General features: G+C 48.3%; 1 protein-coding gene across 2 annotated transcripts in view; it reads left to right on the forward strand.

The window, feature by feature from the left end:
- SNX4 (sorting nexin 4) overlaps positions 1–20,872 on the forward strand; it is a 467,422-nt gene that overhangs the window by 361,780 nt on the left and 84,770 nt on the right. For both annotated transcript variants that reach the window (XM_085647507.1, XM_085647506.1), the window contains one exon: positions 12,119–12,218. In XM_085647507.1, coding sequence (XP_085503633.1) covers positions 12,119–12,218 — 100 coding nt within the window. The remainder of the gene's footprint in view (positions 1–12,118; positions 12,219–20,872) is intronic.

Consider the following 20,872-nt stretch of genomic DNA (forward strand, 5'->3'; position numbering starts at 1 on the left):
GGACCCCCTGGCCAAGGCTAGGGGGTCAGGAACTCTCTACCCTGCCCCCTTTTCACGTTCGCCACCTTCCTTTTCCACTCTCGCACTGAAAACAAACAAAATGGCGGCCGACACTTCCTGATTTCGACCGATTCGAACGTTGACTGACATGTAACAACCAATCAGAATTACGCTCGCGCACGTTAGGGTGCGCGAACGGTGCGTGCATGGTGCGCGGCTATGGATATGTATGTGCTTTTAACTGCAATTTTCTCAGGAACTACTGAACAGATTGACTCCATATATACAAACGGCACATCCCTGACCTGAGGACTACCTCTCTGCCAAATTTCAAGTAATTCTGTTCAGCCGTTCGGGCTGTACCTTCGACTAAAGGTCCTATGGGAAAATGCATGGGGAAAACACGTTTTGGGACCCCCCTTTTTTCTCAGCCCCCGCTTGACGAATCCCCCCGAGACTTTCAGGGTAGGAGCTGAGCGGAGCGCCCCATTAGTTTTGAAAATGTCGCTAAGATTCGTCAACCGGCGCCAAAGTTATTCAAAATAGAATTTTGAGATTTCCAATGGAATCACGGTCCTAACTATAACTATCTACTGGCGACCGCCAGTAGATAATATATATATATATATACATATATACACACACAATCCTCTTCCTCCTGGGAAGGAGTCGCACTACAGGGGAGACAATATCCTATTTTTTATTTAACATTACTCGGCAAACCTGATACGTTTAGGACCTCACAACCTTGTTTACAGGTGAAAACAATGGTGATCTTATAAAACTGAAGGCGACCACTAGCAGTTTGCACTTATGAAGTTTTGGCCCTCTAGTGGACCCCCTTGGTGGGTTGCAGGTCCGATGCATTCTGGGGCTCATGGTTCCCAGCAATCAAATTTCTGTCCTTCAATGGGTAATGTAACTTTTTTGAAGTTTTGTTCCATTGTTTTGAGACCGTAAAAACAACCTTACCACCCAATTCCCCTTCGCACCCCTAAAGCCTAAAAACACCCTTACCACCCTATACTACTACTAACACCTAAAGCCTAAAAACACCCTTGCCACACAGTACCCTTACCCACCCCTAAAACACCTTTACCACCCAATATCCCTATCCATCCTTATAGATAGATATATGTATTTGTACACACACTTCCCTTATATATACTTTTCTTTACTTGCGATGTAAAGACATATGACAGAAAGGCATATTTGTGGTGAAGGCTTGTGTTGCAAAGGCAACGCTTGTGCTGTCAAGGATGATTCCCAAACAGGGGTAAAATCATCTTCTATGCAGCTCCATTATTGAGGGATAGACTAACAGTGGAGTTAACCACAGTCTACATTAATTGTTATTAAAGTTTTCATGGGGAGGTTGTTCAAAATTTTCATACTGTCTACCACCCCACCCCGGCATGTAGCAAAACTGATATTTTCACCTTTTGAGTTGATCTATAAAGCTGATGTGAAGTTTGCTCTTTGGAAGACTGTGCTACTGTTAGCCATCACATTTACAACAAATGTCAGAATTCAAATGATCTTCGGTTTGTTGAGGTCATACGGCTTTAGGCAAACCAGCTTATCATTCCCAGAGTTCCTGTGGATTTCCGTCCCAAGTAGTGTTATCTACTCCTTTTCACAATACCATCCACTTCAATTGAAAATCCGCTATGCATTTTGGATGTCTACATGTCTATAGTTCTTTTCAGCTACAACTTACATTTTCGGACCATGGAACCAAGCTATATCCAAACCGGGTATGACATGGTGGATTGCTGATTGCATGGTACAGTGTTAAACAAGACAGGCCACCACTCACGCATCCAGAAGAATGGTATGCAATAGATGTTTCTTTCGAAGCGGTAGCCTCTTGAACATATCCAGATTGAGAACATTGAGCTTGTGCAGTATTAAGAGGAAAAAACACTGCTTAGATGTTCAGAGCTTTTCCAGTGAGTCTTATTACCACCTTATGTAATAGTGTTATACTGCTTACTTGTCTCAGTTCAATCATGATAATCCATAAAGGCTTTAATTCTGGATGAGACAGTTATTTAACTTTAAGGTTTGTGTTGCCAGCATTGATAGCTGTCATAGATTAACTTGCAACCTTCCCATCTTCATTATTGTAAGGGGTTAAAGTATTGTCTTACTAAATTGTACAATGAAAATCTGAGCTATAGTGGCTACTATGTTAAAAGGATGTCCGAACTTCTCCTTGTCAGTGGCTGCTTCAAAGACACAAATATTGATTTGGATAAGCTGCGTAGAGGGCTACAATAAATGGGTGCTTTCTAATACTGCAGTCTTATATTTCTACTGGGGATTGTCATGCTTAAAACTAATAATTCAAATATGTGAATCTATAAAAGACACCTATTTTTTATTTATTTATTGAGTTTTGTATAGCGCAAACTTGACCTGAAGGTATCAGAGCGCGTTACAGAGTTAGCAAAGCAGCAGTTATACGTGTTACATATGGAGTAAATAAAATACATGGAGTAAATACAAATGCATAGTAACAGTATATGCAAGAGGTATACGATAGACAGTAGGATATGTGGATGATATAGTTCTGAGATAGCTGCGGTGGGGTGATGCGAAGTGCAGCAAATACACAAATTACATATGGAGTAAATACAAATACATAGCAACAGTATATGTAAGAGGTATACGATAGACATTGAGATATGTGGACTATATAGTTCTGAGGTAGATACAGTAGGATGTTGCGAAGCTGGGTAGAGTAGAGGCACAGTTTTTTCCCGAGGTAGTAGGTAGTGATGCTCAGATTTATTTGTAGAGTGCTGGTTAGGAGCATCAAGCCAGTCAGATGGCTTTGAGGGTAGGATGTAGGTATTTATTGAGAAGAGGTTGTTTACATTTCTTCTTGAAGCGATGGAATGGTTGATTGTCCGGTAAATCCTGGGGCAGCGAGTTCCAGATTCTGGGAGCATTCCCGCAGAAGGAGCCGGTGCAAGATTTTTCTTTTTTAAATTTGGACGGAATTAAGGGTAGGCTGTTTGAGCTTCGAATAGGTCTCTTGTGGCTGGCTTTTGATAGTTTGTCAGTGAGGTAGACTGTTTTTTCTCAGTAGAGAGCTTTGTGGGTTATGCAGGCAATTTTGAGAATACCTCTTGTGTTGATTGGTAGCCAGTTGAGTTTCTTGAGAGTGGGAGTGATGTTGTCAAAGCGACTCTCCCCCGTCAGTAGTCTGGTCACGTCATGGAGTGTTGCCTTCAAAGAAGCCAAGTGTGTTTTTGGGGCGCCAGTGATTGTTGCGTTACTGTAGTCCAACTTGGAGAGGACTAAGGATTACACCACAGTCTTTAGGTCTTCGATGGGGCTGAAAAGTTTGACTTTTTTTAGGTGTTGCAGCGTGTAGAAGGCATTTTTAGCTGAGGCATTGATATGCTCTTTCATGTTCGGGTTTGTGTCAAGTGTAATCCCCAGAGAATTGACAAAGTTGGAGATGGATAGTTTGCAGTTTAATGCAGTGAGGTTGTTGAGCCAGATATCTACGGGAAAGGACCTTTCTTTTAGTTGGATGAGGAGGAGTTCGATTTTGTTGGGGATGTGCTGAAGAGGGTTGCTGGTTAGCCAGGGTTGAACCGTGGACAGAATGCTGTTCAGGTGCTGGATGTCTTTACCTGACGAGATTTTAATGTAAAGTTGGATGTCATCTGCATGGAGATGATAGGCAATTCTGGCTTGTTGCAGGATCATAGCAAGGGGTTCCTTATAGAGGTTGAATAAGGCAAGAGACCGGATTGATCCTTGAGGAACTCCTTGTGCGACAGGTGTTGCTTTTGAGGTAGCTTTGTTTAGTTTGATTAACTGTGATTGCTGGTTCAGGAAAGAAGCAAACCACTGAAGGACAGACAGTTCAATTGATGCCTGCACGCTGTGAGAGGGTGTTTAGGAGGATGCCATGGTTGACAGTATCAAACGGCAGCTGAGAGATCCAGGAGGACAAGGAGGCAGGCTTGGCAATCATCCATAGATATGTGTAGGTCATCAGTGATGTTCAGTATTGTAGTCTCTGTACTGCAACCTTTCCCGAACCCAGATTGGAAGGTGTTGTGCTGGTTGTATTTTTCAATGTGAGTTTTGAGTTGTGCAAACACACATTTTTCGATGGATTTGGTAAGGAGAGGGAGGTTAGTTATAGGTCTGTAATTGTTACGGTCTTTCTGGTCGGCGTCTGTGTTTTTTGATGAGGTGATTTCTCCTTTTTCAAGCGCAAGGGGTTGAGGTTGGTGTTCTGGATTGCTGAGAGGGGGAGGTTGGGGAAACAACCATTAGTTGGAAGCGGGGCCTTAGGTGGACCCTCGTTGCTCGAGTGGGGCACCCTTGGTGTCTGGTGGGGAGGTGGGTGGCACAGGAGAGAGCTCGGTGTTAGAGATTGTTTCAGAGAAGAATTTTGGGAATTCATTGTAGTGCTTAGTAGAGTCACTAATTGGGTGTTGAGGGAGAGAGGAGGCTTGCTGTTTGATGTTGAAAAGATCTTTAGGTCTGTTCCTAGACCAGTCAAGGTGGGCTCGGAAGCAGGAGGATGTTTCTCTGAAGATGTGTTTTTTGTATTTTAGGCGTTCAGCTCGGAGGATCGAGAGGTTGGTTAACGAGGGCTGTTGTCCATCAGTCCTTTCAGCTAATCAGATTTGTAGCCTCTCTTTATTAAGGTCTATATTAAACCAGGATCTTGAAGGGATATTTCTTGACTTCTTGAATTTCAGAGGGGCGACTGTGTCAAGGAGTTCTGCCATTTTGGAGTTGTAGTGGGCGGTGAGGTCATCGGCAGAGGTTAGGTCGGGTGGAGATGGAATTTGGGAACTGACTAATCCTTCTAACTCTGCCTGGGGGATTCAATGTATGTTCCTCGCCCAGTGTTTGGGACGGATAGTTTGGAGGTGAGCCTTTGGTTGGATGGCATTGAGATAAAAAAGAATTAGGTGGTGATCAGTCCAGTCGGTGGGCAGGATAGAGTGGAGGGATAAGGTGTTATGCTTGGAGATGATTCCGTCAAGGTTAGAGCCCTTATCGTTAGCTTGTATATTTCATTATTGTGTGAGATTGTTTGCTCTCAGGAGGCTGGATAGGTTTGCATTGTAGAAGAAGTCTGTTATTAGTGTCTCTGGATACTCTTTTAGGATTTTGTGTTTGAATTTTTTAGCGGCATGTTTGGAGAGGTTTGGCATAAATTTAATGCAGTATGAGTTGGGTCTGTATCTTTCCATGTCGGTGCTGCGGCGGTACATTGACCCAGCAGTAGGCTCCTGAACTTGATGATACTCGAAAGTTGTTTCTGGGGATAGTCAAAATTAGGCTTTAGGAGAAACAATCTGAGGTGTTCATAGTGGTGAAGAGGCAGCCTCCAAAGGTTGAGATGGCTGCTTGTTTCAGCAGCGGCGTGATGAAGGGAGGTCGCCAAGAAGATCTGTTGGGATCCCTGTGAGGAAAAGGGGACCTTGAATGCCGAAAAGCACTGGTGGGCCTATTGGTCTTTCCGGATTCTTGGTGGTCACAGTATCTAGGAGCTGGGGGTTGTGAAAGAGTTTATAGGTTAGGCTGCAGGAGAGCCCTTTGTATTTGAAGGCATATATACAATATATATACCCACAGCGTAGGTAGGCGGTCATAGTCAGCATGGACAAGTAAACATTGGAAAGCATGGTCACTACTACACTCGCGAGGTAGGATAGGTAGCATAAGATAGCAGCATCATCTTAAAATAATGGAATATGAATAAAATAACAGTATTGACATAAAATGGGCAAGAAAATCACCATATAGGCATAGAATAGCAAGGAAGACTTAACAGTGTAGACATAAAGAGACAATATATGCGCAATTTGACAATATGGGCCTACAATACCAAGTTCTGACATAGATATGCTCACGCTTCCACATGGGGGTTGTAGGCAATCCTGTTATTGTGGCCATTAATCGCGTGAGGTTGTTTTCAATGTAAGGAATCCCAGATCAGACACAAAAGAAACACAATGCAGGAAATCCCCAGTTCAGAGGTAGGAGAAATCATCATGTGTAAAGAATCCCCAGTTCAGTGGCACAACCGAGACACAGTGTTGGTTAGCCCCAGCTAAGAGGCCAGGGAGATTATCAAGCTCAAAGAACCCCTTGGTCAGAGGCACCAGAGACACAGAGGCAGGAGAGAGCGCCATGCGCTCTGTGCTGTGGGTTCCTTACATAAGGCAGGGATTGGCAAGTGAACAAGGGGGTTGCTCTTAGGGAGTGAGGGCTGTCATGAAGACAGAAGTCGTAGGGGAGTAGTGGGCTCAGATAGAAGGATTTTGAACAAATTGATGTGAATTGCAGTAAAAGGGTCTAAGGGGCAACGGTTCACTTGAAGATCACTACAGGCTGTAGCGGGATCTCCGGAGGCGGTGAGGAGCTCCTGTTTTTTCACTTTTTTTTCACCCCACGACACATGGATGCACAGTCTCCCTGTCCTCGAGTCTAGCAGGCCGGGCGTTTGAAGGGGATTGATTGCCATCCTTCAGTTAGGGATGAGGCTGCACGGGTGGATCAGGTCAGGTGGTTGTCTGCAGGCATTGAGTGGTTATTACGCGCTCTTCAGGTTGCTGAAACTGTCCTGCTCCTTTATTATTTTTACTTTAACACGCTCCAAGAGGCATGGACTCCTCGGTCTCTCTGTCACCGGGTCCAGCAAGCCGCAGGCTTGCAAGGGATCACAGGAGGCAGCGTCTGACCCAGACAGCGCCTGTGAGCCCCTGCAGCTAGCCCAGGTTCAGTATCTGTCCTGCAGGAAGGATCGGGCAGCACTGAAGGAGCAGGTTAGGCTATTGTCTGCGTGCACTAAATGGGAAATCCTTCCCAGTTGTCCCATAGTATAGCACAATCTTCGGTGAGACACAGTGATCGATTCTCAGCCCCAGGGGCCTGTTGAGCACTGTGGGCCAAAGGAGGCTGACAACAGAGAGGGACGGCAGTGGCTCACCTCAGAGCAACATGGTCGCCTTTTACTCTCTAATCCCAGTTCTAGCAAGCCGCAGGTGCTCAGGGGATCAAGAGAGGCAGCGTCTGTGAGCCCCGCGGTTAGTCCAGATTCAAATTGCCATCCTTCCGAGAGGGAACGAGCTTCGCAGGTATAACAGATCTGACGGCCGTCTGTAGGCACCTAGTAGAGGAACCTTCCCGTATTTCCTTGTATCTGATAGAGACTACTAGCCGCAGGAGAATTATCCCGAGGCGTGAGACTGGACCCGGAAACCTTCTTTGCCCCAGTATCTCTGCACGCCGGGGGTCGGTACCACGCGACTCCGCCCTGACGTCATCCGCGGGCGTGACATCAGCACGGTCACATAAGCCCCACCCCGGCGCGCTGACATCAGTTTCCTTCTTTTCCGCGTGCAACGTGGATCCGGATCGTGTCCCTGTCGTGTTTTCAGGCCTTCTTTTCACGCTTTTGCGTGGAGGGACAGTGTGCGAATGCCTTCGGGCTTTAAAGCGTGCACGTCTTGCGCGAGTCAGATGTCGGTGACAGACCCTCATCCGATTTGCATGTGGTGTTTGGGCGAGCACCATGATTCCACGGACTGCGACGCTTGCCAGCATCTGAAGCCCAAGTCCCGGCGGGAGCGCCGGATGAAGCTCCTCTCAGCCCGGTTGTCCAGTTCTGCGTCGTCCCCGCGTCCGTCCCCTGCGGAAGGGTCCATGAATGCCCGCTTGAGATTTTGGCATCGCCCGTCGCCGAGGCCCCTAGGACATTGCTCGCCCATCAGTAAGTCTCTTAGCCTGTCTCCGAGGCCTGGTCCCCGCTCTGCGACGGGTGCGGGTTCTCCGCGGGACATGCGGCCTCCTTCGCCGCCACCCTACCCGCCGTTTCCTGGCGCCGGGGTGACTAGGGCTCAAATGGAGGCCTATGCTGCGACTCTGCAGGCTTCCTTGGCCCCTCCTCCTTCTGGGATGCCCGCGGATCCCTTGCCATGTGCAGGGCCTTCCGCGGCGGCTCCGGCGATGACGGGTTCGACTTCAGGCTCTGGAGGTGTGGTGTCATCGGGGTGCGGCCCTACAGAGTTCCCCTCTTCGGCCCACGGCGCCTCTGTCTCGCCGCAAAACCCTGAGGGGGTCCCTGTGGTGTCACGGGAGGTTCGCCGGGACTCGCGGCTCGCCCCTGAGTCCTTTCGGTCTTCTGGGCAGGCGGTGGCCTTGCCAGAAGCCGAGCTGACGCCGCTCAGGCGCCGACGGCTGTCGACCCTGGCGGCGCTGCGGATGCTGGCTAGGGGTCGGGCGTGTCCCCGGGTCCCTCTCGTCTCTCCACGCAGGCAGCTGCTTTGTCGGAGGTCGAGTCGGTGCCTTTTTGGCGTCGTTCTTTCACCTCCACGGAGCCGGCCCGCTCCATTCTCCTGGGGTGCAAGTGGTGGACGAGGTCGTCCCGGCGTCCCCTCCGGCGCCGGTCGACCTCGTGCCTGTGGCGGACTCCACGGCGCCGTGCCGGCGTCGGGTCGTTCACTCGTCTCCAGAGGCACCCTCCTCTCCGGAGGTTTGTCAACTGTTTGTCTCTTCTTCCCCGGAGACGGGCTGACGTGTAGTGGCTTTTTCCTGGCATCTTCCAGTGAGGGCTTCTCGCCGTCCCCGCAGCCACAGCCTTCCCCGGAGGTACCTCAGGTCTCCCACTCGTCTGTCAATCTTCCACTATTCCAAGGCTGGCCATTTCTTCCTCCAGCTGGATTCGGGGATGGCCGGCTTAGTTTACAGCCATCGCCCACGAAGGAATTTCTCTCCCCCCCCACGTCGCCCTACGGAGGCGTGTGCGGCCTTTGCCAGGGTCATTTCCACGGCTGCTGGCATTTTGCACATGGGCGACCCTGCTACCCCATTTCCTACGGACCATTTGCTGGAGGTTCTCCACCAGGGCTCTGGTGGACGGGAGCTGCTTCTTCCTTTCGAAGCTTCACTCCATAATTCTCTTCTGGGGGTGTACTGCCATGGGGGATCCGGTGCCTCAGCCGCTCCTCCACCACCACCGTCCTGCTCCGCACGACCCAGTCTGCCTTTCTTTCCACCCTTCTACTCGGGGCCCTCTTCTGCAGACTGCTTTTCCTTCTTTACCTTTACCTTTGGTGTTGTTTCCTCCGTCCCTAGAGGCCCGATGGTTAGATTCCTCGGGCGGAAGCTCTTCGCTTCTTGTAGTGCTGCTTTGCGAGCACTCAACACGCTTTGTATGTTGGCCAGGGCTACTTCCAGCTTGTGGGATTCTGTGGAGTCCCTTCTGTTTTCTGCCTCTCCAGACGGTGTTCATGCTGATCTGCGACGCCATGTGATGGATGGCCGGGAGCTGGCTGCGTTTATTCTTTGTTCGGCCCTGGATGTTTCTGATGCCCTCGGCCGCATAATGGCGAGTGCATCTCCATGCTTGGCTGAGGGATAGCGTTTTTCCTGAAAATGTGAGGGAGCGTCTCGTTGACCTGCCCTTTGATGGGGTGCTTTTATTTAACACCCATGTGGATGCTGCCATTCAGCAGCTCCTTGCGGGGCTCCGTCCTCCTCCTCCCCCTCCGTAACTTGGCTTCGGGTCCTTAAATTGATCCCTGTTGGCTGCTGGTACAGCCCCTTTGGGTTTTTGTGGTTCTTTGGTTGTGGTCCACCCATATGTGTCCTCAGGTTGGGCCTTCGGTGTGTTTTTTGATTGGCTGATTGTCAAGCTTTCTGTGGTTCTATCTACAGGTCCTTTTTGTTCTGTCCTCTGCTGCGGGATTGTTTTTTTTCTAAGAAGTGTTCCCATGTTTTCTTGGGACGTATCGTACCCTATGTGGGGTACGTGTAGCTATTGAATAGCTCTGTCTTGTGCTGGGGAGGTATGGTTGCCCCTTTTTCGGGTTCCCTGCCTTCTTGGCAACACTGTATGCCGCTAGTGCGGTCTCTTGTCCGGGCGTGGCTGGCGCTGCTCCGGGTTCCGTCATTCTCGGTGTTCGTTTCATCGCTTGACCGTTTGACATGCTGTCTATGGTGCCATGTTGTGGCGTTTCCGTCTTCCTGTCTGGCGTTTCCGCCTGGTCCTCTGTCTGGTGTTCCAGTGGGGCTGGGTTTCTCCTGGCTTTCCTGTGTTCTGGTTGACAGCTGGTCCGTCCTCCGTGTCTTCCCCTTTTTCTCTTATGGCTGGTTCCATTATCTTCATGGGTCGGTGTGTGTCAACTGTACGATCCTCCTTTGGGGCTTATTCTGCATTTCCTGGCCTCTGCCCTCGGCTTGCGACTGGCTTGTTCTGGGTGTGCTGCTCCATGGTGCTGTCTGTTGTTGGCTGTGCACGCCAGTTTGTGCTGGCTCACCGCCGTGGCTCTTGTTGTGCTACCTTGTGCCCCTGCCTCTTGTTCTGCTGGGGCTTTGCGCACCTGTGCCTTTCTTCTTATGCCTGCTTCCTTGGCTGTGGAGCCGTTCCAGCCTTGCCTGCTTCCTTGCGACTGATGCCTGTTCGGCTGTCCTCTGTCACTGTGTGTTTTCCCATGGCAGACTCTGCCTCCGGTTCTGCCTCTGCTCCCTGGAGTTGGGGTTGTTCTTTCCTCCTGGGTGTTCCTCTGCGGCTGTCTGTCCCTACGGTGGTTTGTGGCCATTGTACCTTGCATGGGCTTGGGGTCTCCTGGTTTCCCTTCGCCTTGCTGGGGCCCTCTGTTTCTTTCTACTGGGGAGGTTCTCTCGCAGGCCCTCCTCCCCTTTGGGTATGGCTTGGGTATATATTCTACGTTAAGGAATCTGCGGCTAGTAGTCTCTATCAGATGTACAAGTTACTTACCTTCGGTACCAATGTATCTGGTAGAGACGATTCTAGATGCAGATTCCTTCACGACCCGCCCTTCCTCCCCATTCTGCGAGGACCTTTCCTGTGATTTTCTGGACTTGCCTCCCTCCGGGTGGCTGGTCTTCTGTGGGTGTCCGCTTCGCTCTGCTCTGATACTTGGTTCTGCTTGATTGTTCCACCCCTTCCCTTATGATACATGGTCGGTTGGTTTATGTGTGCTTTTGCTTCCCTCCACCCTGCATTTTCTCCGGTGTAGGGGCCTGCTTTTACTCTTTTACGTTTTTCCTTGCTTGGAGTTGTTTTTTTTTTTGCCTGTACCTCGGCCTTTTCGCTCCTTTCAAGGGATACGCCCTCCTTGGTGGTGTCACCTGGGGTGGATTGCTGTTCCTCCTTTGTTCTGGGCTTGTGGCCCTTCACTGTTGTGGATGGTGGTTGCAGTCTTTCTCTCGCTCTCTCCTCTCTCTCTTCTGCTGTGCCCTTTTTCACATGCTTCTGCCTCCTGGGAGGCTGTCGCCTTAGCTTGCAACGGTGTTCCTCAGAGCGGTGCTCTGCTCTTTCGCTGCTATGGCTTTAACCGCTATGGTCTTTTGTGCCTTGGTGCTCGGCACTTTTCCAACTGGTGCTGTTCCTCACCTTTGGTTTCTCTCTTTTCTGTTTCACTGGTTTTTCGCACACTGTTCCCATACTCTCCACAGTTTTGTTTGAGATAGCTCCGGGTTGTGGCGCGGAAAATTTCTCAGAAGAAAACTGATGTCAGCGTGCCGGGGTGGGGCTTATGTGACCTCGCTGACGTCACGCCCGCGGACGACGTCAGGGCAGAGTCGCGTGGTACTGCCCCCCAGCGCGCAGAGATGCTGGGGCAAAGAAAGTTTTCCGGGCCCAGTCTCACGCCTAGGGATAATTCTACGTTCAGGAATGTGTGGCTAGTATCGTCTCTACCAGATACATCGTTACCGAAGGTAAGTAACTTGTACTGTAGCACAATCTTCGTTGTGTCGCGCTGTTCATTGATTTGAAGTTTGCGATCAGCTTTGTAAGTTTGTTTCTTTCGATTCCAAATAGACGGTGGCACGATGGAGGGGCTTTGCTGGGGATTTACGCCGATGGCGATCCCTGGCCCATGGAGCCTCCGGAGGGAAATCCATCATGATCAGCCATCTTGGCCTGTACTAGAGAGTTGTTGTTACACTTAAGTCAACAAATTGTTGACAAATTACATACTGAAGTAATGGAATTTTGAAAAAAAATGCATAAACTTTTAGATTTTTTTTCACGTATTGTAAAAAGGTTGGAGAAGTAAATTACAGTATTGCATTACTTTTTTAATTGGTATGATTTCAGGTCAGTGTGCCGGAAACATGAACTTATACAGTATGATTTGGAGATGGCAGCCATGGATCTGGTGTCCAAGAAACAACAGTGCGAGGAACTGACAACAGGGGTAGGATTTCTTTTTAGCACAACACTTGCATCTTACAGACAACCTTTTTCCTACAACGTTTGAAGTTTGAAAATTATAAATAAAATAATGAGAATTATGTAGTTCCTCAAATCGCATATAAACTGTTCACATTGTCTATATCCTCAAGTTTATCCCCGCTCTCCTGTACTTCTGAGAAAAGACCACAGCCATGTACACTAACATGAATATGCATCAGCATTAGATAAGATAATGTGGAAAGAACAGTTCTGAATGATAAAGCAATATGGACAACAGTCTGATAATTCCCTAGATAAGCATCACAATATAGTTATAATTCTCATAATGTTCTGGGGCAAGATACAAATATTGAGTTTTTCTCACATAGCCAAGCTATTGTTTCCTGTATGTGCTGCAAATTAAGTCTTTTGTTGATCTGTAAGGCCTAAATAGGTTCTCAAGTTGTGTCACTTCTCTAGTCGCGGATGTCATATTATCAGGAAAAAGATCCATGGTCTAATTTGGAAATACTGTAGATCTCCAATTTGTTGAGGGAGAAATGCTTATTGCATGCGTCAAATGCCTTTATTTTCCCAGCTTGAAATAAATCCACGAAGACGCTACCTTCACCATTCTCCATTTATCAAAGTGTCTGTCAGGCAAGGCTAGTATATAATTTTGCTTATGTTGTTTTGGTTTATAGTGTAAAGTGATCCTGCCAGCAACTTTTTTTGAGAAGTCTTCCAAATGTGCTTCAAAGTAGCTAACAGGACTTTGACACTGGAATCTATGTTGTTTTAATGAATACATCTTCCCTGCAGATTCCTTACCTTATAAATTATCTGTCCAAGCTTCTGACTGGTCCACAAAATGTTTTCATTAGTAGTATCTCTCTAGCACCTCGTGCCTCAACCATCGCTCCACCACCAGATGTCAGGACACAGTAGTATATTAGGTTCAAATGCCTCAAAATGATACGCTTGTAGGACTGCATTACATCAGTCTGAATATGGTTTCTGGGCTCAGAACATGATTCTTCAGCCTGTAATTCCTGTGCCTCTACCCATCCAATATCCATCTGGAAGTGGAAGGACAAGCTGTTTTTGGCAAAGGCCTGCTGGGATACACCACATTGTTCCCCTTCACCCCTAGAAGAGTCCCTTGCTAAAGCATGATCTCTAAAAAGATCTTCTTATAAAAATCATAAAAAGCACCACAGGACAAATCCATTTTCTTCATGGAGAAAACAATCTCACTCCCAGTGCTGTAGTTTTTCTGGTTATCAGATAAATACCCGGCATTGAAAGATGATAGCGGAGTTTCCTGGTCCATCAGGCGACCATGCACAGGTCAAGCCTTCTGGTTGGCTATGCTGAGCTTGTTCAGCATGCTTTTTTTACCTTCTGGGCTACCTCCAAGTGGGGCACAATCCTAAAGGTGCAGCAACTGTTGCCCAGAGCCTGCACCTCGACAAGCTCTGGCCCCTAAAAAGAAGCTTACCAAGGCATCATCCATAAGTCGAGAGAGAAGGTTAAGGCAAACTTCATGGCTGTGCCTTTAGCGAAGCACCTTCTCGTGGCTCAAAGATTCAGATGGAAGAGTTCTTTTTTTCCAATTGCTATCCGCTCCTTATGCCTGATAAGTATAATGGAAGTAGGAGATGATGCAGAGGCTGACAAACACCATCCCCACTATAACACTGATACTTACATGTATCTGTAAATGCATAATGCAAGTGGCATAGACCCTTCACCAGCAGGGTACACCTCTTACCCCTCTTGCCCTCCCTCAGAGGAGATTTCTTAATCTACCATTGTTGTATGCAAAGCAGTGCAATGGTTGGAAATATTCTTGCCCTTTGTGGAGATAAACATTTTGGATGACATTTTCCAACCCGCTTCCTAAGTGGCAGAGCCTTAGTGACGTTTATGAGGCTTTGGATACTGGGATGGCCACATGGGAGAAACCCTTTTCTGGCCCAGCAGTCTACCTGTGGATAGCCAGACAGCATAAACCTTATTCAAATGACCCACATATTTTTATCATCTTATCCTTCACCCAAATGCCTGGTAGTCAGAGCTTCTTCTCAAATCAAAACCTGAATGTCTATAAACCAGCACCTCCCTATAGAGATGAAAATGTGACTCTGTGGGCAGGTAAGTCTTTGGTTCAGTACCTGACTCACTCCAATGGGAATGTAACCTGCCTTTGGACCAACATGCCAAGTAGGAGTTAAAATCCGAGATGAGGTTGTCAGACTGCATTAAAAAGCCCTGTATGGATCTGATCAGTGAGGGCTTGAAGTGCAGTTTGGACTCTGCAGACACCATGGCTTGGTCCATTAGCACGACAGCCCCTCTATGCCAACTCTCTCGAATCTGTTTCACTTGTTTACTAGGAGATGACTAAGTCACACTCCTAGACATGCCTTTCGGTGGCCATCATCAGTTTGGGGGCCTAACATCCCCAGTGAAGCAATGCCTTCAAAAGTATAGGGAGTTTCAAGGCTAATCCAGGGCAGACCAAGTCTGGCAGGGGCAACCTTCGCAACTGTTTTAGACACCCCAACAACTGTACTTCTCCTTTCAGGCAGTGGTGGATTCAGGGTACGACATCACCAGAAGCAGCAGATCCAGTTCCTACCAATCTCTGCCAAATCTGCTGCCTCAAAACGTCTGCCTAATCACCACCACCCATTTAAGTAATCTCCTCCAGTTGATGGACCGGGGGAAGTCACATTTTGGGAAATGATTATGAAGGATTGCTGGGACATCCAGTCCTTTTGGACCACCCTCCTCCCATTATAACGTTCTGCCTGGCTCACACAGAGTTGGGAAGGTCTTTGGCCTGCTGAGCAAGGGGGGCACAAAGGTAGTGCCTCAGGAAGAAAGGGGCACTGGATTATTCTCCCTTTACTTCTTGACTCCAAAGGAGGGCAGAGGTTTAACAACCGTCCTGGGTCTCCACTGCCTGAACTTGTTAATTCTGCTGTTCAAGTTCAAGACGCTGTCCCGGAACCAAGATCTGTAAACCCTGAATGCAAGAAATTGCTTGGCAACTCAAGATCTCTTGGGCACCTACTTCCCTGTTTCAATTTTCCCCGCACAGAGATGTTACTGAGGTTTACAGTTGGACCTCAGCACTATGTATTTGTGGTTCTATTTTTCAGACTGTTGACCACACCACACGTCTTTATGAAAGTGCCGGCAGCTGGTGGTTTCGGAGCGATGGTCAGGCATCGCTAATGAAAGCTAAACACCTGCAGTGAATGATGTCTGCAGTTTATGACTAGGCTTTTGCCATCTATATCAAAAGTCTTATCCCTCTCTAACTCAAAGGTTGACCTTCACAGGGTGGTTCTGGGAAGGAGCTGTGTGAAGGCCCTTTCCCCCTTCTCAGATGATTGTGAATATTAGGAAGATGATTGCAAGGGCTCAGATCACAGTTTTGCAGATATTGCTTCTGCTCTGTTTCATGGCCTTTTGGGTTCCTATTGGTGCCACACTCAGATGGTAAATGAGACCTTCATTGGTGCCTGAGGACACAGTGGTTCCAGCATCAGGTGAACCTGGTGACTTGGGTACAGATTTTCCAGTATCTTTATCCTGAAATACATTGGTGGCTGAATCCCTTCAACATTTGGGTGGGCCATCCATTAAGCCCAGCACAAGCTCAGCATGCCATGGCCATTGATGCTCTGTTGATGGGCTAGGATGCCCACCACAGTGACATGATGCAGTGGGTCCCTTGGTCCATGTCGAAGGAGTGCCTGTACAAAAATCTTTAGAGCCGGATGGTAAATCTTGCCATTAAGATATGTTATCCGTTCCATCTTATGGAGTACCATTCAGATTCCATTGGACAACACTGCAGCTGTCCATTATATAAAAAGATTGGGTCGTGTGGGCTTATGCATTGTTTGTTGTGAGGCTATCTGCCTGTGGCAGATGGCACAGCTATGTGAAATCTCACTGGTAGTGACTCATTTTGCAGGTTCTCCTAATGTGGACAGTTTGTTGCATCTCACTAGAGGACCTTGAGAGGGAATTGCACCCTAAAGAGACATGTGATCTCCAGATTGAAAACCTACTGTGCCAGATGATGGGCAGGTCCTCCACCCCAATCCCAAAATGTTGCAGCTTTATGCCTGGAAATTGAGCTGTGCTAACTAGAGTCATTTTACCTACCTGACAAAGTTGCAGATGTTATCTTTGTGGCCAGGATGTCTTCCTTAAAACCATGGAGCAATCGCTGTGACAATTGCTTCAGTGGTGCAAGTCTGACAGCCTCAGTCCCTTTAAATCTGGAATTTCTAACTCCTTGAAATTTCTGTTGTCCTGTGCAAAGCAGGGTGTGGCAGTGGTAACCTTTTTTTGACTTTCTAATCCCTATCAGTGCTGTTTCCTTAAATGTTTACTGTACTTGTTTTCTCCCATTTCATGTATTGCTCCTCAGTGGGGTTTGAACCTTGTGTTAACTTTCTTAATGGCTTCTACATTCGTGCCATTGTATGGTTACCCAGGTTGGATTCTCTCTTTAAAGACAGTGCTGTTGATTGCAATGATTTCGGCTCATACAGTCTGAGAACTCAAGTCTCTCTGTCCACCTTTCGTGTGGTTGTGCCAGAATAAGTTAGTCCTTTGCACTTGCCCATACTTACCCAAGGTAGCATGTGTGTTTTATATGGGCTTGTCTGTTACTATTCCAACTTTCATACCTCCTCCACATACAACCAAGGAGGAGGAGCAGCTTCGTAGTCGGGACCTGAAATGTACATTGTCCTACTGTATTGATCTCATGGACAGTGGATAATCAGTTCCTTGTGGGCTTTCTGGAGCCACAAAGGGTAAGTAGGTACCTGAAGTAGCCACTTCCAGTTGGGTCGTCCTATGCCTTGCCAATAAATACCCTCTGGAGGGCATTTGTGCCAACTCCACAAATGCCATGGGGGTTTCCACAGTTCTTTCCAGAGGTGTTCCAGTTGCTGACATCTGCAGGGTTCACTTTTGGCTTCTTTTTTCAAGCCCTACTGTCTCATGTCTCAGTCACAAAGTGATTGGTGGTTTGCCTGAGCTATGTTGCAGTATTTCTGTACTTAATAATTTCCCAGGGACATATTGCTTTGAGACTCATCTATAAGGTGAAGAATATGCAGGAAGATAAACCTATCAGGAGAAAAAGTTACTTTGCTAAAGTAACAATAGTCCTGGTGGATACGTAATCCCACAGATTCCTGACAGCACTACCTCCACTGCTGTGTGTTAGTACCATGGTTAATAAGATCCCAAGATATGCAAACATGCTATATGTTGTATTCGCCTCCGTCATTGCTACTCTGTTTCTCTCCGCACACCTCAATATGGCACTAAAAACATTTTGGACCTGACAACTTGTTGATTGGTGCCTAATATATTTTGGTATTGTCTTATCGGCTGTCAAATCACGGCTGAGGCCTACAGTGTCATCTGGCAGCACTGCAAAAAAGCTACTAGGTATTAGTTTTCCGGAGCAGTCTGTGTCATATTTAATTCACCACTAACTTGTAGATCTGGATTTTGTTAGCGGAACGACATGGAACCTGCAACTCTTTTTCCCAGTTGACCATGCCCAACATGGCCGAGGACTGCCCTCTACTCATACGGCTTATGGGAGATATAGGGGTTCGAGGCATGTGGGCTGCTGAATTCATATCTGTGCATAGATCGCCGCCTAGTGTTGGGTCCGGATGATTGCACATTGTTGTCCTGGAAGAGTCTTCGAAGTATCACGAGATAGGTGACTCCTCCCCTGGACCACAGTGCGCATGGGCATCCTCTCCATCCTTAGATTGTTTTTTTCCGCCATTGGGTTCGGATGTGCTTATCTTAGCTCAAGTTAGGAAAATTCAGTTTAAGGCCAAAAGGCCTTTAGTTATCGTCGGTACTGTTCCCGTTCGGTATCGACTAGTTTCTTTAGTGCTTTAGCACCTTCTTCCAGCTTTTCGGATCCGCTTGGTCCGAACATCAAACTTCGATCGACGATGGAATCGAGGACTCCATTCAAAAGGTGTCCTTTATGCCACGCGAAATACCCACACATCGACGTCCACCCGGTATGCAACAAATGTCTCTCACCGGATCACAATGATTCGAAATGTATGGCCTGTGCCCGATTCCGCTCGAAGAAGACTCTCCGGAATCGACGGGCAGCGAGATTGGAGGCGCAGCAATCGGCGCCTGCCCCGGCCAACATCTTTAGCACCGAAGACGAGGACGCCGAGAGCGTGGAAGACGTAGACTCCAGCCCCGCTTCCGAACACGATTCCCGATCGGAAGACGACGATGAGGTGATCTTTCAGAGAGAAGAAGTCGTCGAAGAGGTAGGAGACTACGATGAGGCCTTTGGGGCCGAGGAAGATAGCTCCAGCGAGGAGCTAGGCCAACCCGTCGATACGGAGGCCGAAAAAATACGTCGTCATGAGGCTCCGGTCAAGGGATCGCCTTCGGGCCTTACCCAAGATCAATCTCACGGTTCTTCGGCCCCGCCTTCAGGCCCGGCCTCGAACATTTCGCAAGAGCCATTATTATCGAAGACGACTGGATTCCATTCAGCGAAACCGAAACCATCCATCGCACCAGTTCCATCGAATACGAAAGTGAAACTGGTTGTGATCGGCTCGAAGGCCTCGAAGCTCTCCACTCCTTCGACGCCGGCAAAGGTCATCGGCTCCGACCGCGCAAAAAGGGATTTCGGTGCCGAGCTCACCGCAGCGGATACGGGTGCCGAGCCAAAGAAGAAGGCCCTCGGTCCCCACAAGGCACCTCGGCCTCTGGCACCGAAGACATCGGCCCCAACCACCAAAGTCAAGGTAGCCACCCCGTCTGCGTCGACGTCTAAAACGGCGGCGCCTGCCAAGTCATCGACTCCAACGAGCGTCGATACCTCCCTTCGGATCGATGACCCCATGACTGCAAAAAAATCGGGGGCCGCTTCGACGCCTACCTCCAAGGTGCCGACCGGTTCCAAAGAGCCATCTGCGTTCACCGTGCAACAGGTCTCGGCATCGTTGCAACGCATCAGAGAACGGGCAGCCCTCCACTCTAGGTCGGGTCCCGACACGCACAAGGCTTCGAAAGCACCCTCGGCGCCGACCAACATCACGTTTGGGTTGCCGCCGCCCACGGCGCCGAAACTGTTCGAGATTCGGACACATGTCCGCCAGACACAGTCCCCATCCACGGGACAAACAGATCTCGAGCCTTCACAGCCACAATTTATCGATGCCAACACTGGTCGGTTGATGCTCCGCAAGCGGAAAATCACGCCAGAGAGGGGATTGGACTCCTACAAAATTCCTCTCAAACACAAATTGCCGGCAGGGTCAGAGCCAGTGCTTCATGAACACTTTCAACCCTTCCATCAGGATCCACCGTCCTTTTCTCCTACGCCTTCAGAGGCAGACGCAGTAGAGGACTATGTAGGGGATGACACCACCTACCCGGGGGATATCGATCCTGATGATCACCTGCAAGACCCAGATCAGGCATGGGATGACCCCACAGACCAGGGTACCGCACCAGAAACCCATGACACGCAGCTTTATAACATAAAGACATCTCCCACAGAGGACACTGCTGCCTTTAATGCCCTCATAGAACGGGCTGCTGCCAATCATGGAGTAGAACTCCATTCTGACACTGTCGAAGAAGACTTCTTGGTGGACACTTTCGCCTCTTCTGAAAGAACTGTCAAGACTCTGCCCATGTTAAAAGGAGTTCTCAAACCTGCAAAAGACAACCAGGGCACGGGTGCTAAACCCCAGGATTGAAAAAAAATACAAGCCTGCACCCGGAGACCCTATGTACATTAGGGGTCAGTTACCTTTGGACTCCATGGTGGTTGCTAATGCTCGCAAAAGAGCCCACTCACAAACAACAGGTGATGCTCCTCCCCCAGACAAGGAGTCCAAAGTGCTGGAGACATCAGGCAAACGGATTGCAGCGCAAGCAGCGAACATCTGGCGCATTGCCAACACACAGGCACTCCTGGCCCGTTATGATAGGTAATATCACAAATTAATGTGGGGGGAGGTCTAAGGGAAAGTTTTAGCAAAGAAATGTAGACCAGCAGGTTGTATTTCCCCTAAAGAACAATAATCAAAACACTGAAACAACCTGGGTCTGGGGCTGAGTAAAGAAAGTACACAAATTAGCCAAGGTAAACCCCATTCTAAATGTGACAACTCTATAAGAGAGCAACTCCTTAAACAGGACCCATCAATCACTTAAGGTGGTTAATTGTTATTATCATCTGGGTCTGTGTGCTCCAACCTGCTGGACCAGTTCATGAAACAGCGATCCGGTCACTAGCATAGAAGGAGCAACAAAGGAGGATTGTCACCTGATCCCTCACGGGTATTGTCTGGGATGAAATCCTACCCAAAGAGCAAAACGGGAAATCCTAAAATCAGCAGTAAAAATTATAATGGTGTGAATTTAAAAATGGCTAAGGGTGCTCAAAGGTTCTTTATTGGTAGAGGACCCTTGTCAAGATTAAGAAGCAAAATGGCAATATGGCATAAATAGTTTTGACATTATGCTATTGTCCATAGCAAGATCGGTCAACATGTTTCTGCCCGTAATAGATCAAATAGTATCAGGGCTTTCGTCAGGACCTAAATTACTGCTGTGGTTCAA

This window comes from Triturus cristatus, chromosome 3_2 (assembly GCF_964204655.1).
Source record: "Triturus cristatus chromosome 3_2, aTriCri1.1, whole genome shotgun sequence".
Classification (NCBI taxonomy): domain Eukaryota; kingdom Metazoa; phylum Chordata; class Amphibia; order Caudata; family Salamandridae; genus Triturus; species Triturus cristatus.